Source organism: Lycium barbarum, chromosome 5, assembly GCF_019175385.1.
Source record: "Lycium barbarum isolate Lr01 chromosome 5, ASM1917538v2, whole genome shotgun sequence".
NCBI classification, from domain to species: Eukaryota; Viridiplantae; Streptophyta; class Magnoliopsida; order Solanales; family Solanaceae; genus Lycium; species Lycium barbarum.
The window spans coordinates 134,170,653-134,189,849 of record NC_083341.1 but is presented as its reverse complement, the minus strand read 5'-3'; the positions used below and the strand labels follow the sequence as shown (position 1 = coordinate 134,189,849).

General features: G+C 34.4%; 1 protein-coding gene across 1 annotated transcript; it reads right to left on the bottom strand.

Moving 5' to 3' along the window:
- Nucleotides 1-8,146: 8,146 nt before the first annotated feature.
- On the bottom strand, nucleotides 8,147-17,872 carry LOC132641679 (nuclear poly(A) polymerase 1). The gene is made up of 12 exons (XM_060358744.1): nucleotides 17,082-17,872; nucleotides 16,488-16,565; nucleotides 16,303-16,410; nucleotides 15,303-15,365; nucleotides 15,055-15,213; nucleotides 13,286-13,399; nucleotides 13,146-13,208; nucleotides 12,697-13,026; nucleotides 11,053-11,217; nucleotides 10,126-10,953; nucleotides 8,761-8,831; nucleotides 8,147-8,679 (listed from the first exon to the last, which is right to left on the bottom strand). The coding sequence occupies exons 1-12, from the start codon at nucleotides 17,169-17,171 to the stop codon at nucleotides 8,637-8,639; spliced, it is 2,112 nt and encodes a 703-aa protein (XP_060214727.1). The 5' UTR covers nucleotides 17,172-17,872; the 3' UTR covers nucleotides 8,147-8,636.
- Nucleotides 17,873-19,197: the final 1,325 nt, after the last annotated feature.

The window sequence follows — 19,197 nt, the reverse complement described above, 5'->3', positions numbered from 1 at the left end:
CACTCGCCACCGCACTAAATTTGCACTCCACGTACTTTGTCTTAGCCCTACTCAACCTGAAACCTTTAGACTCCAAGGTCTGTATACAAATCTCTAGCCCAGCGTTCACCCGCTCCGCGTCCTATCGATCAGTACAATATCATCCGCAAACAACATGCACAAAGGCACCTCCCCTTGAATGTGACTTGTCAATATTAGGTAAAATTATACTATTGGATATTTGTTTTGGACACCGCTATATATTTAACCTGTATTAAAAAAAAAAAAAAATTGCACGTCTATCCACTTCGGAATAACTTCAAACATGCACAGCCTGAAGTCAGGCGAAAATGATTGAACTTTAAACATATAAAACTTCAAATATTTTGTTTGAAACTGTTACGAAGCCGGTAGATTTGCAAATGATTACGCATGAAAGATATAACTTAAATGGAGGTCCAAAATCAGATACTTGTGCACTTTGGCCCTATATTAGTGGTCCTTAATTAGTAAGTTAAACATTTTTTTAATGAGACTAGTACCTAGCTCTTGTAACATCTCGTAAATCCGAATTAGGTATAAATGTATGAATCTAGTATAAAGGTGATATTTTAGCTATATGAATCTATTTGGGATGAACTCGGGTGATAAACAGTCGTTTTGAAGTCAAACAAAAAAGTGAAGTTCTTAAGGCCTTCTAAATTGGTCTAAGTCTAGGATAGTCTGTACTTATGGCCTGTTTTCGGGTACTTGCGTTAGGAATTTGTGAAAACTTCCTTCTTGAAAGTTGTAGCCCTTTGAAATACCTTTCCAACGGTATATTATGGGGATCAAGGGGACATCTGTACAAAAAGTTATGGTCATTTTATTGAAGGATTACAGAGCAAACAAGAGTTCCTTTCCTTCACCCTATGGGGCTTATCTCAGGAGTATTCTACTCAGATTCGACGTATTCATGTCATGCCTATGCTAGACCTTTATGAATATGTAAGTAGAATAATATTCCTATTATATGACTCAAATCTGTCTCATTCGCACCGAGTTACGCCCACATTCAAAGCCTAAGTCGTACTCATATCTTATATGTCAATCATGATGGTGATATACGAACATCTATAATCAAGCCTCTAAGTGTTCAGATCTCATCTCCGCTCATCATACAAATCCCCTGCTGTAACAATCATGTTTTCGATATTCAGATCTCATGTTATGATATCCATGTTTACACGTATTTGTATCTCATGACAGTTTAGCACTCATGTATCCATGTCATCTAGTCTTTATGTATTCATGTACCATGTCATGCGTCTCACGCCCAAGTAATCATGTCATGTTCGTGCCTATTTCCAGTACTCATGTCATTCGTGCCTACGAATTTTCTTCCAAACCCCATGTATAGTAATCATGTAATCATTCAGCCAATATCCATGTGTTCAAGCTAGCTCAGTATTCATGTTAGTCACATTCAAGATTCAGAAATCATGTTAAGTCACATCATGCATAATAAGATACCTTGTGAGTTGTGTGTTGGTACTTTAGTTAGCTGGTAGGCGTTTGAGAAATGTCGCGAGGGTCTGAATTATGAAGGAAGTCCTACCATAAAATTTTCTAGATTCCGTAGTTAGTAGTGATTCTTAACCTCTATTCATAAATCAAGGACAGTTGTTTCACGATTCTCATTCAGGTAGGTACGACTCAGTTTCATGCTCCCGTGTATGTTTCTATGTAATGACATATTTAGTTCTCATGATCCATGACCATGTTCCCACGTAATCATGTTGAGCTTTTATGTTTCATGTCATGTTTCTTCACGTTCATGTATTCAAGCCATGTCCAGTCCCATTCTTAACCAAGACCCATCATTCGAGGACGAATGATCCCAAGGGGGAGATGTTATAACATCCTATAAATCCGAATTAGGTATAAATGTATGAATCTAGTATAAAGGTGATATTTTAGCTATACGAATCTATTTGGGATGAACTCGGGTGATAAACAATTGTTTTGAAGTCAAACCAAAAAGTGAAGTTCTTAAGGCCTTCTAAATTCGTCTAAGTCTAGGATAGTCTGTACTTATGGCCTGTTTTCGGGTACTTGCGTCAGGAATTTGTGAAAGATTCCTTTTTGAAAGTTGTAGCCCTTTGAAATACCTTTCCAACGGTATATTATGGGGGTCAAGGGGACATATGTACAAAAAGTTATGGTCATTTTACTGAAGGATTACAGAGCAGTCCGTTCACTGGTCATGTTATACGAACTTGTTATACGGCCCATATAATTTTATACGGACTGTATAACTCGTTCGTACTTCATGAAACTTCAAATTGACGTTCTGTTTTCAGCCATGATAAAATATGGTTATATTATACGGACCGTATAACTTTATACGGACCGTATAATATGTCCATATAATTTCCGCCTCACTTTGGTATAAATTCAAGCCTTCAGTTCTTTTATTTCATTATTCACAATTCCAAGCCCTAGCAACAATCCAAAACATCAAGGTAAGTCAATCCAAACCCTTCCAACTCAATTCTAACATATACTCTAATAATCTAAGCAATAAATCATTGTTCCTAAACTAGGGTTTTCAAGAAAACTCATCTCAAGGTTCAAGAATTCAAGATTTTGGAAATCTTCTTCAAAGTTAAAATCTTTAATTCAAGTTTGGAGCATTACCAGGTATGTAGAGTTACTATCTACGTGTGGGAAACATCATTGTTCTTCTCCACGCCTCATAATCCATAAATTATGATTCTCTACTAAAACTAGGGTTTCTACACCATGTTCATGACAACCCTAGGTCCATGTCCATGAATAGATTATGTATGAATTACTATTATTCTTTCATTGTGTTCTTAATAACTCCATATGATTATTGAGAATCAGTCTGTAATCCATGAAAACCCATATCTTGTATTCCATGGGTTCTTGCATGCATGTTTTTAACTAAGAATGATTATTTCATGAATATCCTACATGTCTACAAGTTTTCATGCAACTATATTATATAATTACTTTCATGCTATGATACAAGATACATACATGCTAAATACAAGTTATTTCATGAAACCATGTTTACAAGTTATTTTATGAAACCATGTTTACAAGTTATTTCATGAAACCATGTTTACAGGTTATTTCGTGAAATCATTATTACAAGTCAAGTACAAGTTAATTCACGAAAATCATGGACTTCTTAGCCAATTATATCATGTTCATGTTTTTGGGAGTTGCACGAATTACCGAGAAGGCTCAGATAGCCTGAAACTACGTAGCCACCGTAGGACAAGGATCGCTCCGCCCAATTAGGACGATTCCTTAATTTACACTGAATGGATCCATCAGGCACGTTACCACCTTATACCCTGGCAAGGTATGGGTGCTGGTCCGGCGAGGTACCAGATTCCACGTACCCACGTGGTGATATCACATGGTCGGTTTATGAAATGTTCTCCCTACTTATCATGTTTTACTTATGTTATATATATATATACACCCATGCTCATGCTCATGTTCATGTCCAGGTTTTCAGTTTCAGTTCTTATCATGTTATTCCATGTCCCATGTTATTTCTTTCAGTTGCTTTACATACCAGTACATTCAATGTGCTGACGTCCCCTTTTATTGCCCGGGGGCCTGCATTTCACAATGCAGGTACTAATTTACAGGATGGTGCATCTGCTCAGTATGACAGCATTCGTATCAGCTTATTGGTGAGCCCCATCTTATTCGGGGTTTAGTCAACTCTTTATTTTATGATTAGCTATGCATCTACGATATGATAGGGGCCTTGTCCCAGCAAGTATGTTTTCCATGTTCAGACTTATGTTAGAGGTTTCATAGACTAGACAAGTCAGTTATGTCATGTCACACTTTCGGAGGCGTATAGCCATTTTAACTCATTCATGTTATTTTTCCGCACTCATGTTTAAACAAGTATTTTGATTAAGTATTATGACTTATTGCATTTTATAAAGGCTCATCATGCATTCACGTTAAATTCCGCTCATGTTTTGCCTCATGATGATTCAGCAAGCCATGTGATTCGCTCGGTCACCGAGTGCCGTGTTTCGCCCAAGTCATGATTCGGGGCGTGATAGCTCTAACATGCAATATTATATTTATAATTATGGTTGTTCAAAGTTAGGCATAAGGACAGCAAAAAATATCAGATTCAACAACCGTTATCTCCTACAAACTCCTAAAACAGGTAAGGAAGTCAAAATAGTTATTTAACTAAAAGGCAATGAATTTTAAATAATAAATTTTGATAATGATGAGATTGGATTTAAGTTATATATATTATACTGACACGGCGTAAGAAAAATTATGCTATAATCGGTTATAGTTGTTTAATATTATCTTTCAAATTACCATATTGAGTTTATTACTAAAAGTTAAGTACCTCTTAATTTCACATACAATTTGTCCCAATACCGTAAAAGTCCTATATAACGTCAGTGCACGGAACTTAAACTTGAAGATATTTAGTAGCTAGGCAGGGAAAAGCCTATACCTACTTTGAATGTTCAAGAATGTTCTTAATTAGAAATTGTTTGAAAATTTTCCAGCACAAACACTCTAATATTATATTTTAATAAATTGTAAATGGCTAATCACTTTTTGTTCCACTTAACCTTTTGAATAATAGGATTTTGATTTGATAATTGTAATTGTTTAATTTTGAACATGTGAAGGTCAATGGCACTATCCTGATAGAATTCAATTAAAGGTGATAATGATAGTATTTAAAGGATAATTGTACATGATAGTGATTATTATTATTATATCATATACAATTACAATCAAAACTCTCTATGATGTGTCGTTTGTATGGATTTTTCTATTGCTATAGCGAAATATTGTTATACCCGAATGTATAATACTAACATAACCATGAAAAATCGAGTCTAAAGAAAATTTGGTAACTATTGAAATATTATTATACAAGATGATTGTTATAGAAATGTTTGAATGTATCTTGTAAATGCAATTTATTCTCTAACTAAATCATTTCAAACATGGAATAAAAATAAGTAACGTGTTCCATTTTGCTTTTCCTCTTTAATTTCCATTAAGAAGTACCTAAAATGGAAAAGGACTTGTAATGCCTATTAAATTAGGAAATTTTATGTGCCATACATTACATCACCTTTTTAAAAAAAAAAAATAGCAATTTAGGGATATATTAGATATGACCAATATCATGTTTGAGCTTCTTTTTTTTTTTTCAGCTTATATTAGTTACTTCTCTCACTATTGTGGACTATCATAACAACTAAAAGTAAGAATTTAATTTATATACATTAATGTAATAAGTATTGACATAATTAGGTTATCTATTAAGTAATTATAAGTAAATCTCTTAATAAATATTAGTAGTTAATAATCTGATAAAAATACAACCTAACTTGCTAGCACAGATTAAAATTTACTGACAACGTAAAAAATAATATTTATACAGTAAAAGATAAGTGGCATACACTTGTATAATGATCCACAAATTGTGCTGCGAACAAGGTCAATTTTTCGTAAACTCACATCATAATGGCAATTTGACTCTATTTAAACTTAACAAAAATAAAGAGAAGACAGTGGTAGGTAGGTATATATAGCTAATATATTTTCTTTTTATGTGGAGAAGCTCAGGAAACAACAAAAAAAATCACAAAATTCAATGTTCAAACTCAAGAAGATATATAAATTGTAGATAATTAACTAAATAAACAAAAAGTAACAACAATTTAAGACGATAACCACAACACCATTAAGAAGATAAGTCAAAGATTAAGCACAATAATCAAATTTGACCTTGAAAAAGTACCAAAATGTCATATCATTTTCAATGATATGTGTAAAGTAATAAATCAAATAAAAACAAAAACAAAAAAATATTAGTCACCATTATCACATGGGCGTGCCAATTGGAGTACAATTCTTTGTTGCCTTCCACAATGATATTTACCTCAACATATATATGTCCATAAATATTCACCAAAACTCTTTAATTTGATCATGAAAAGTTGAAACAAGAAAACAAAATTGCTATCTTTATTACCTCTTGAAAATTTAACGAAAGAAATTCCTAAATCATTTCAGTTTAGTTCTTATATATTAAAACCACATATACAACAACAATAAGTTATTATTCTCAGTTTCTCGCTGTACCTTAGTCCCAAGCAATTGATGATCAGTTATTCGGCTATATGAATCCTCATTGATCATGTTCTCATTAAAAACATTGTAAGTTATAAAAAATGCTCTATGACAATCCTAAGTGGGCGACGCGAAAAAGATGATAAGTAACTTACTATAAGTAAACTTACAAATATTATAAGGGCCAGTTTGGAAAGTTACCCAGGTAATTGGAATTGGATGTAATTGGTTGTAATTACACAGTTTGGCCTGTTTGTTTGACTAAGTAATTACACAATTAGGTGAAAATTGAGTGTAATTGAGAGGGTGCAATTACACTCTCCAATTCTCAAGGGGGGAATTGAGATTTGGGTGTAATTACACCCTATAATTACAGGGTTACTTTTTAGTTTGTTTATTTTAAATTTTTTTATTTCTATTATTTTAATTTCTTTTTTATTTTTTACCTTTTAATTATTTTGATTTTTTAAAATGTATTTTTATTTTTATATTATTTATTTTTCATTTCCTTTCTTCTCATTCCCAATCTTTACTTCTTGTAATACCATGTAATTGCTCGTATTTTTTTATTTTTTTTATTTTATTCATTTAGCATAACCGTGTTATTATTCTAACTTTTAAAACTACACCTCTTAATATTGGAAAGAATGAGTCATTAAGAAACATGGCATATAACGAGTGACGTTATTAAAGTAAAATTTCGTTGTGAATGAGGTTATAGACTTATATTTTTCCTTTCTTTTGAATTATTTACTTAAATTACGTTAGAACTTACTTATGTAATGTCGGAATTTGATTTAAGAGTATTATGTTAAACTTTTTCTTTTGGAATTTTAATTTAGGTTATATTTTTAATTTTAAGTTATTTGCTTTCACATTGCATGTTGTTTATTTTTCACATTGCATGTTGTTTATTTTTCACTTACATTTGATGAATTTTTTGTCTCAAACATTTGAATAATGTTATGGCATTATATTTATAAATAAAAAATTTTGTCAAACATCCAATCCATGACGTTCTCACCAAAAAAGTGCTCTTTTAAGTTTTATAATTAATTAAAACTAAATATTATTAATTTGAAAAATATATATCAATTATTTTTTAGAATATTAGCTACAAATATATAATTATTAATTAATATATTTTCAAGAAACAATGTGTTATTAAATATTCATTTATAAAGGCAAATATTTTTTAAATATTAATTTTAAATTTTTTATAATTAAATTTTATTTTCAAATTAAACTAACCCTGTAATCACACTTGTGCAACCAAACAACACACTTGTAATTGCATTGTAATTACGTTATGACAAACAAACAGATCGTTGTAATTACACTACTATATAATTACTATGTTGTGTAATTACTACCCTACTGATTACACCAATTCCAATTACCAAGTGGCTTTCAAACAGGCCCTAAAAAATCGTTATATATTTTAAGTCCATTTTTTTCTCTTCGTTAAGTTTTTTGAATTGGACCCCAACACCCAATTCAGAGAAGAAAAAAGGGTCACATGTCTATAGACCAGAGAAACGTCCAGAACATTGACCTCCAGTACCTTCAAAGTGCAACATTTGGAATTATTTTATGTTAATAAGATGACACACAAACTGAGAGAAACTTCAACATTTTTTATTGATAACTACTACCAAGTTTGTTTCCATTATTGATATGTTTGTTTGCACTATGTACTCACGACAAAACTCAAAAGATAGAGTAATCAAAAAGCCAAAGGTACGAAATAGTCCAAATTGACAGGTTCATTGAACTAAACACCTAAATTTTACCTGCCTGAATTAGACATATTCCATTTTAAGATGAGAAAGAAACGCACTGAAGAAAATAGCTATCAACAAATGATCCAAAAAGAAAAAGTAAACCGTAGCAACTTAAATTTCTATTTATTGTACAAGTTCAACGTAACAATACTATTTATTCCTAGCACAAATCCACATACAACCACACAGACGATTAGTTTTGCTTTTAGAATTTCACACTTACATTACATAAACCATAGCATTCAGGTAAATATTATATAGATATTATCCATATAATTTACAATAAGCACCCAAAAGGTACTTGAGGATGAGTTCTTGTCTTTATGAAAGGTGGGAATTGAGCAAGAAACAACTTTTTTTTTCTTTTTCTTTTTTTTTTTCAACAGCGAGAAACAACTGATAATTTACAAGAAATCCCAATTTCAGTCAAAATGGGATTCAGTTCTTTTTTTCTTTTTCCTTTTCCCTTTTAGCTTTAGAAACATTCATGGCTTAGACTAGGAATTGCAAGAGGAATTGCAAGATGTACTTGAACCAGCCTAAGAATTGCAAGATGTACTTGCACCCTCCAGCCAAAATTGGATTAGAGCTCTCCTTTTTTTTTTTTTTCTTCATTCCATTTTTCTCCCAAGACTTTTCCATTAAACCAGTAAAAAGTTTCTGATGTGCTTCGCGTACTCGATCTCCAGCATGTGATTGTCAGTGCACATTTCTTCATGTGCTCTCGGTTGTTTTCCGCAAAGAAGTAAAATTAAATCTGCAAAGAAGTGCAGATATCACCAATACAAAAAGCGCCTCTAGAAAGGTTCGCTCCAATTTGGAAGAGTAGATACAATACCTAATGAGAGGCTTCTGAGGAACAACAAATGCAGCAGATGCTATGCTGGAGGAGGATGCTGGCTCAATCGGCTTTCAGGGGCAAGGGAAAAGAAGCAAAAACATTAGAATTTCGGCTGTATTCGTGTCTCATAGTATACAAAATTTTGCATATGACATTTGCTCGTATGATGTAGCAGACAAGCTTATAGCATACAATCCACTCAGACAAATAGAGTGGTCTTGCGGAGACCTCTCCATTCAACTTCCTGTAAAATTATTCTGTGCGCAGACTAATTGAAGAAGGGCAAGAAAAGAGGTGGAGGACAAAATGAGCTAAAAACTATCACTCATAAAAACTACTTGGAACAGGTCAAGCTCTTTTTCTTCTGTCACACCAACATGCAACATTACATTTCTTTGAAACTATCAAATTACCAAAACTCAGACTGCAACTAGCAACAAAATGTACAAAATATTGGCGGTGACACTAACAAATTCTTCTTAAAGGAAATCCAGAAGGGAGATTTGAACAGAATGCAAAGCAAAAGATATTTTGAGAGATTCCTAAATGGCCATTATTATTCCCTCTGTTTCTCTGAAATTAAAATATAAGGGCCATATAATGGACTCCCATAAAAAACTTAATCAGTTATAGCGGACTCTCAAAATGGTTACAGCAACTTGCCAAATTACACTTTTCATCCCAATTCTGAAGACTAGGTTAAGCTCAGATCAATAAAACACCTGATGGCAACAACCAAATTTTAAGAGCTTGGAGCTGAAAAAGGAAAACGAACTGGAAGAACAAATAAGAAAAGACGCCTTATAAGAACAAATAAGAAAAGAGGCCTTCTAAGCATATTCCATGCTCCACATAAAAGTCTGGTTTACTTTTTTGTTTCAACAAGTCACTAGCAACTTATAAGCAAAATACAAGTCACTAGCAACTTATAAGCAAAATACAAGTGGCTAGCAACAAAATGCGGCCAGATTCACAATGAACTCCAAAAAGACTAATAGTACTCATAGATTCGGGCCAATAAGAATCAGATGTCCTTCCTAACATGGCAGTTTAAGTAAGAGCCTTCGACTAGGGACAAAACGCACACCAGACATCAAAGAAAAGCATAGTTCACTAGTTTTAAAGCACAATCAATTGGTTTGCAAAATATCAAAGATCCACTATGTTAGTCTTGGTATGATAAATTATCTATCTGAAAAACTCTCGGTATGATGCACCCAAAAAGTTGAAAGAAGAAAAAGATCAAGGAGATTTGTATGATGCAACTGCAGATGGACAGACGGTGCACAAAATATGGATCAAAGAGATAAGTATTTGATATATTTTTCAATTAAGAAAATGCTTATGAAGTTAGAAGACAACCTCAAGTTCTTCCAAGCCTTCGGGTTGTAGGACCTTATGGCTAGAACCACCAATTATGTCCTTTTCCTCTGATGTTGCTGCCTCAACTGTTTGCTCTGCTGTCGGAGGCTCCGTCTGCAGCTCATTGGCTCCATCAAAATGCTTAACTCCATTTGTCAACTCCAGTTCATCCCCAAGATCTTCTACACCATGAGGTGCACTTTGCTGGCCCCCAGTCTGTTCTGCAGATTGAATGACTGCTATTGTCTCTGTTACAGCTGCACCTGATGCAGACACAGGCGATGTACTTTTGACAGAAACTTCAATTTGGTTATCAACAAGTGTACCACTACTGCTCAAGGTATCACCAATATCAGCTTCAAACCGTTTCAACTCTCTAGTTTCACCTGGTGAGCTGGCATCACTGCAACTCACGGCCAGGGACTCTTTAGAGTTAAAACCTGTATTAACTTCGTCATGTTTTCTCTTTCTGCTACAAGCAGCATCTGGAGATGTTGTCTTAGCAGAACCAAGTGATTTTGAACGACTTTCACTTTTTGCAGGCTGAGCAGGACGTACTCCTCCAGGGAAAACAAAGTTAGGAAGATCTTTTCGTCTTACATGACACACATGAATCCTCATGTTAGATTGCCAAAAAGAATATTGATATACATCTCGCTTAAAATCCTCAACTGTCAACCTTATATCAAATTGTTCACCTTGTTGAGGATTAGTACCTTGTTTTCTACGTAATCCCATAAAATAAGAATGGTGAAATGGCGTAGATTTATCTGAGAATTCACCCGGATGTGGATGGCATTGAAGAACACCGGCAGTGTCTCTCTCAATCTGGATGAATAGAGCAAGGACGGTTCATCAATTCAGTCCCTTTGGCAAAGCAATAGAGGCGAAGACATCAGATGTGAAGCAGAAGAAAAGAAACATCACCTTTAGAGTAAGCAGGCGTACCCTAGATTCAACCCATCCTTTCCATTTCCTCATGTCATCCTCACTTTCTGCAGCTATGTCTATTCGCAAGTAGTTTCTATAGGCTTCAAAGAAAGGGAAAGGCTCAAATAGACTCCCCCAGCTAGCTTTGTTAGCTTCTATTGCCTATAGACACAAAATTTAAGTCAGTGAAACAAGACCTCAATTGATGAAAATAGGAATAATTTTTTATTTTTTTTTGACAAGGTAACAGACAGGATATTAATCATCAACACAAAGTGTTGGAAACCATAATGAAGTGTTTACATCAGTGGATCCGAACTAAAAGTATAAACTAGAGACAAACCCACTAAGGCCTATAAAAATAGGAATAATGATTGGACGATAACAGCAATAGGATTATAATAGAAGTAACTGTAGAGCATTGGTGCCACAAAAAAACAAATGTACAGTCTAAAAGACATTAGGGAGAGAATTACGTATCTCAGCCATGAGCACCCAATTATTTTTTTATTTTTTATTTTGGGAGTGGGGGGTGGGGGGGAGATGGTAACAATAACCATGAGCACCAAATTCAGTATATAGGCATGGTTGAACCGTCAAACAAAAATTTAAGGGAAATTATGGAAGAAACAACATCAGTTGAGCAACAACTGTGAATCCAGTAAGGAACTGAGATGAAGTGATGTTTTGTTGACAGCAGAGCTTTCTGCTTCTAACCTTCATAAGACTCAAGTTCTTATTTTACTTATATGTGCAATTTAGAAAGAAAGAATTTCTTACGGTGAAAATGTCTTTCTTCCTAGATTGCACCATGGATCAGAGACTACAGCTGAATGCTTAAAATGCACCGGTACAAATCAGGACTAAAACATTAAGGCTAAACAACCGTTGATATTTGTCCCACTAGCTGAGCTTAATTTCTCCCAAGGTTTATTAGAATTGAATATTATCACCAAGTAAATTTCTGTTGCTACTATCTCAGCTTAATTTCTCACCGAGGTTTATTAGAATTGAAAAAATAGGTCCTCTGTATATTAAAAGAAAGTCACAAGGCAGGGGTAAGGTCTACATACACCCACCCTCCCCAGAACCCACTTGTGGGGTTACACTGGGTATGTTGTGGTTGTTGCAGTATATTAAAAGAAAAATAAAGAGAGAAAGTGATGAACTTAAATAGCTCTAATTTAAGTCACACTTGTTGCAAAAAGATGTAGGAGACATAAGGTAACCATAGCCATTAAGGAAAATTCTGGATCATAATGGAGCTACATTAATGCAGGCTACTTAAATCTGACTCTAAAACTGGCAATTTATGACATGCATTAAGCAGCGAAAACATGGAACTGAAACTATGAGTAAGCTGCAAGTGGTTTATCCAGTGATAAAGACAATTGAGCCAGTGCTTCTACTAAACCAAAGATGGTACTCCCCACAGAATGCCATACTCAATTCAGAAACATGATGGAGCAACATTCGTAATCATAATTTTGTTTTTGATGCATATTTAGATAAAGACAACAGAAACTAAATGGGGTAAATAAATAGAACCAATAGGAAGATAAAACCTGCAGATCATAATGATTGCGTGCAAGTACACCAGAAAAAGTAGTAAAACCCCAAAAACTGAGCATGCATAAATACCTCACAAATTTCATTCCCCCTATGAAATTCTTCCATCATAACACGCAAGGTACTCGTTGAAACATTGTAGCTAGAATTCATGCAGGGGTACGCTGGAGTTATTATCGGCATTAGGTGCTGCCTATCCTTGAAATTCCTCCGAGGATCCCAATAGGCAAGCCCAAGAGATCCTTCATTTATTGGACACAGCAAAACTGGGTTTGGCCAGCGCCACAAACTGTAGACTCTGAAAAACCGAGAGACCAACATGCTAGGAGCTGCGTTAGGATAAAGCTGGCATATCCGAGCAACAAGTAGCGCCCAATTTATACCGCCAAGAAATCCGGTAACCTGGTCAAAACAGAAGTGACACAAGTTTAAGAGAGGCGAACTATCTTTCACTAAGATGACAGTTACTGTACCTTTCAAGGGCATGTAAGATGATACAAGGAGTCATGTTGGATCCTTACATTTGAGTAAACTCCACGTCTTTTTGCCCACAACCTCATGCATCTCAGTGCGGTACGGAAACTCTACAGGAACCAAAATGGGGGGAAGATTAAGCTTAAGGTTTCAAATCAAATGCATTTACAAATTGTGAGGCAAAAACCTGAATGTTGGGTACTAAATGCAAAACTTGATCTGTTACTCTGCATCCATTAAGACTACGAACAGTCTGCTCATCCACATTCTGTAGTATGGACTCTTGAGAGATGTCCAAGTCCTGCAAGAGACAAATAGGATTAAATGTAAAGCAGTGCATCTCGAGAAATTTACAGATTACGCTGTTTACGTCAACAGCATACCAAGTAAGGTTTCAGATTAACAGGATGACGACAACTCTGGTTAGAATTATCAATTATGATATTACAAATACAAGAAAAACAGTATACTCATCAGCACAACAGGATAGAAGATAACTGAACACTACTAATGACCAACAACGCTAGTGAATAGTAAGTAGGAATGGCCAAGTCTATATTTCAGATTTGGAAAAAGTAAACAAGAAACTAATAAGAGTTCCAGAAGCCCTCATGCAATTGCAGAGAAGGGCGCGCTATTTTACAAGCAAGAGCCAGGAGAAGTAGCAACTAATTATATATTACAGTAATAACATTTCACGAACCCCCCTCTCTTTCAGATGTTCAATTAGTATTACGAGCCTAAAGGAAACCTATATCCTCATAAGATGACCAGGAACAGTTTCCAACACCTATCCGTTGTTATTTAATAAGCATCAAGTGGATACTTATGGAATAAAGATACAGCAAAACCACAGTAGCTTCTTTTTGACCAGCTACAACTTACATCAAGATCAAAAATGAAGGGAGCTAATAAAATCTATCGAGCCATGCATGTCATTTGCAAGTAACATTCTACACCAAAAAGCTGAATAGACGTCAGTTTCTAAGTAGGCGACGAATTCCCTCCAGAACATCCTCTATCTCCACAATATCCACACTATGTTGCTCGGACTCGGGTGCGGGTGTCGGATACGGGTATGGATCTAGAGGTCGGACTCGGCATGATCTAAATTTTAAGATTCGTGGGTACGGATCCAGGTACGGATACGGGTGCGGGGATTCGGCAAAAATAATTCAAAATTCTAATAATATAGCTACAAGAATATGCCTAGATTATGAGAGCTTTTTGTGGAAGCACCTACATGTAGTTTGTACCAAACACGTGATTCAATCTTCCATTCTACTAGGTGCTAGACTGCGTGCTCCGAGAAACTAGTTAAATTTTCTACATAATATTGAAGGTATGCCATCTCATGTCTTCAAATCTCTACTTTTTGTCATCTTGAGAAATCATAATCTCAAATTTTTTCTTTAATTTGGTCATGAATTTCGGTCAAAGTATCCAATCTCTATTGACCGGATCCGACACGAATTCCGTACCCAAACCCGTGTCGTGTCGTGTCGTGTCGGACACGGGTACGGCGGCAAAAGTGAAGGGTCCGAGCAACATAGTTAATCCACAAACTGCTACAAAGGCCATAATTCTGTTTTCCTACTTCCACTTTGTCTCCGTCCATACCACTGCAATAAGCTAACTTAAGGATATGCCACACGACCTACTTTATCCCAACTAAGTTTAAAAATACATATCGCACATTTACTTGGCTACTTCAGAATTTAATCAGGAAAATGGAAAAGTAAATGAAATTCATCAAGAAAAATGAATAAGTAAATGCATCAAAGTGAGATGTTGAACCCCACCATGCTAGGTTCACCAATTCAACCAACTATGAAGATGATATGCACCGGCATATAACAAAGCGAAATGCACATCAGAAAACGGATTTTCTAGAACTATAAAGGATGGTGCATCTCAAAGCAAGTGTATAATCAGTCACATACAAGAGAATCCTACCTCAGGAATAACCCAGAGTGATACATTCGCGTAAAGAAGGTCTATAGAAACGCCATTGAACTTGAACTTCATAACAGGAACGTGAGCATCAGGAACAGGATGAAGCTCTAGTATTTCAGGCATCTCTTCAAGCATTCTATGAAGCTCACCAAAGAAGTCCTGCAATGTAAGAGGAATATTCCATGCATGAATTTTCAGCACAGAATCCTAAAATTAAAGGATGCAAACTAAAAAGGCTGTCATCCTACCTCACGCATCGCATGCCTAGGTCCAACACATAGTGTGTCTATATCAGCACCAGGGCCGTGCACCTGTTAAAAACAACAAAAAAAAGTTAAACTTGATAAAGTAAAAGGGTAAGAATACCCGACAAGCAAGATAAACCCGAAGATCGTTGAAAGCCAACCAATATAATATACAAAATACTCCTTTGGTCTTTATAGACTTAAATCATCTTTAGTGTAAAGTAATACGTACATTCACAATACCAGAAGGTAATATTACTATCTGAAGTTCCTCTTTCCAGTTTTCAGTCCTGCCTCAGAAAGGGTTCCCAACTACTACAAAGTATCACTGCATAATCCCTCCCCATGACATCCAACTTTGAAAAACTAAGCACCACAATGATGAGAAAAGACCAAGTTGCAAAATCAACAGGGTTCATAAATAACACAAAAATCGTAGCACACTATATAATTGACGGGAAAAGGAAGAACAGATCACCTAATTATTCTTACTAACTCAAGTAGTCACAAGGTTGTTATAAACTGACCGATCTGCAAGGACAGGAGGCATATTTGGTCTAAAACTTTTCTTCAAGCCCTTGCAGATTGGTTACTTTTCTTACTTCATCAAAAAAAAAAAAAAAAATATGCCTCCTCAACCAAGTAATATATTAGATTTGACAAATTCATTATATATGCAACAGCCCGGAAAACTTCGTACTCCCTAAAAATCTAATCAAGCAAATAACACCCCCCCCCCCCCCCCCCCAAAACCAAAAAAAAAAAAAGAGCTTTCATTTAAACTTGTTCAAGTATTGAGCCGCGTACATGCAAACTGAAGCTCCAAGACCGTATTAGATTTGACAAATTCATTATATATGCAACAGCCTGGAAACTTGGTACTCCCTAAATTTCATTTAAACTTGTTCAAGTATTGAGACATGGACATGCAAACTGAAGCGCCAAGACTATATACCACCAGTTGAATCCAGAAAGGGGGTAAGCAAGAAGAAAAGAGACATACACCAAGCCGATATGAACCGAATGTGAAGATTTTTGCATTTGCCTCATTGACCAGGTCGTCATTGAAGCCTTTAGCACGACAGACATTTTTCACCCACGTCTTCACAATCTGTTTCACTCCAAAATCAGTAATTAATGACTTTGTTATAGTAGACTAAGAATCCTAAATTCAAAAATAAGAACAACCTGGTCTAATCTCCCTAGCACTTCTTCCCTTTTAATGGCTTCTTCATGACTTTCATATAAGCCTGCATCTGCAAGAAGCTGAAAAAGTGCAGTCCTTGTCAGATACTTTTTTTAAAACTACAGTCTCTCTCTCACACACACACGTACGTGTTAACACTTATCATCCCAGTTTATAACCTTTTAATTAAGCAAAATCAACTCTACCAGGACTTCAAAGTCAGGGGAAACTCCTTAATTTGTTAAAGAGATAATGGTCAAAAACACACTTGAATTGTCGCTCTTTCCCGAGTTTCACACCACAACTATCAGTTGTTCCCCTTTTCCTTTTCCTGCCTGCAACTGATAGTTGAGGTGTTTTTTAATACATAGATGGTGATAGTTCATGCAAGAAAAGGGAACAACGGATAGTTGGGGGTGTGAAACTCGCGAAAGAGCAATAGTTCAGGTGTGTGTTTGGCCATTAACTCCTTGTTAATCATACTCTTTGTACATAATCTGAATATCCATCACAAACACAGCAGGAAAAAGCATTTTTTGCAATCATACACTACAAAAATTAACAAGTCTAAGTAGTAAGATTAATCAAGAACAAACCTTTTCCAATTCGCGGTTTCTAACAACATCCAATTCAGTTGGTCCACCAGTTGAAATTGGTTCAGATATTCCATATGCAGTGCTACTCATTGTGCTTCCTCTTTCCACAAACAACAACACAAATAACTACTATTTCCTTTTTCTTTTCTTTTCTTTTTTTTTTTCCTTTTTTAACTCAATTGAAAACACAGTAAACTCTATAAAGTTCTAATCTTTTTTTGCATATAATAACAAAAATAAACCTTCAATCACAAATTTTCTCTTTTTTTTTTCCTCCAATAAATCCACTACAAATACAACAATCAAATGTAACAAAAAGGTAAAAAAAAATCAAAAATTATGAGTACTATTATACTTCAGACAAATTCTCATTAAATTCTGAGATGCTACTACAAAATGAAACTAAATTACAATAAAATAACACCAACAACTAATAAAAAAAACCCTAACTTTCTCGATTTTGTTTCCTTTTTTTTTTTTTCCTCTAATACAACTTCAACACCAACAATTTGCTCGAATTTTGCAAGATAACCCCCTAAAAAGTTTGCGATTGTCTCAATTGACCCCAAATTTCGCTCGATTAAAGCCTCGTTCTTCGCAGGATCGAAACCCTAGAATTTAACATACAACAAGAAAAGCAATTAACCGATTGAAATTGAGATTAATATGCAAAAACATATAACTAATTGAGATTAATATGCAAAAACATAAAATTAAAAAATTAAAAAAAAAAAAAGTGAATTGAAGATGAAGCTGACAGGTGAGAGAGACGAGGAGAAGCCACGAAGAATAAATAATGGAGATATTTTTTTAGTAATGTATATATAGGCGAAAAAATATTAGTTCTTAATATGTTTATTTGTTTTAATAAAATTATGTTTATTTGTTGTTTCGTGTCAGTTTCTAATTTTTCCAAAATTCCTCTTCCGGAAAGTACGATGAAAAAAATAAATTTCTTATTCTAATCTTTAAAAAAGACTTATCACTATTATTTTATTTCATGACTTAACTCGAGATATTTAATTAAGGATGAAGAGATTATATATTACAGACCTTATTCGTTGTTGCCTAGTTTTGGTGATAGGGATTATGTAACTGATCACATGCTCGCATATTATATTTTTGTATGTTTTTGTATTTGATAGATATATTTATTGGTTCAATTAATTTTAGATTTGAATATTTATGTTTACAGGTCAAGAGAATAACTTTTTGTTTCTCTTCAAAAATATGAAACAAATTGGAAAATCTGAAAAAGACGTCCTATAACTTATTTTTTGTAGCTGGAATATTAGGAATCTTTTCATACTTATAGAGGAAAAAAGAATTTTACTCATATAATAACTAGGAGCATGTCATTTAAGAACAAAAAAATAAAATATTAATTTATGAGAATATATGCGATTTTAACATAAACGTGATACATTAATGAACAAGTGATACTGTCGTGGAAAGAAAATTGCTTTAGAGACAAGAAAATTTGACCAAAGAAAAAGAAAACGTGTTTGAACTTTGAATTAGTTGTAGTTTTTCTTCAAAAGGAATATGGATGCTTTAGAAAATAACTAATTAGCACATAAATATACATTTAAACCCAGATATATACGAGTAATAAATTTTCTTTTGCATGGATCGTCGTTTGCAAAAGTGTTGCTCTCGTCATACAAAATACAAACGTGATGGTCAAATTCTTGCGTGTATATAATCTAAAACTTAAGTAAATGTTTTCTAGTATTACTAGCTACAGTCTACAACTGACAGCCATAGAAAAGAAGAAAAAAAAAAAAGCAAAACTGTCCTTTTTTCTCTTATCTAAAAAAAAAAAATGTATGACTTTTCGTACAACTAGAGGACAAAGACTTAGAGCCCGTTTGGATTGGCTTATAAGTTGGCTTATAAGCTGTTTTCAGCTTTTTTGAGTGTTTGGCTGGCCAGCTTAAAGTCATTTTATGCTTAAAATAAGCTCAAAAAAATAATTGGACCCATTTGACTTAGTTTATCTAAAGCAGCTTATAAGCTGAAAACATCTTATAAGCCAAAAAAAATAAGTTGGACTACCCCAACTTATTTTTTTCAGCTTATAAGCTGCAAACAGCTTTAAGCTGTAAGCCAATCC

Excerpts from the sequence above, each read along its gene's own strand:
- LOC132641679 (XM_060358744.1), bottom strand. The coding sequence starts at position 17,171 with ATGAGTAGCACTGCATATGGAATATCTGAACCAATTTCAACTGGTGGA. Across the intron at positions 13,027-13,145 it reads GACGTGGAGTTTACTCAAAT|GTTACCGGATTTCTTGGCGG; the intron begins GTAAGGATCCAA and ends TGTTTTGACCAG. Across the intron at positions 10,954-11,052 it reads TACGCCTGCTTACTCTAAAG|ATTGAGAGAGACACTGCCGG; the intron begins GTGATGTTTCTT and ends CTATTCATCCAG.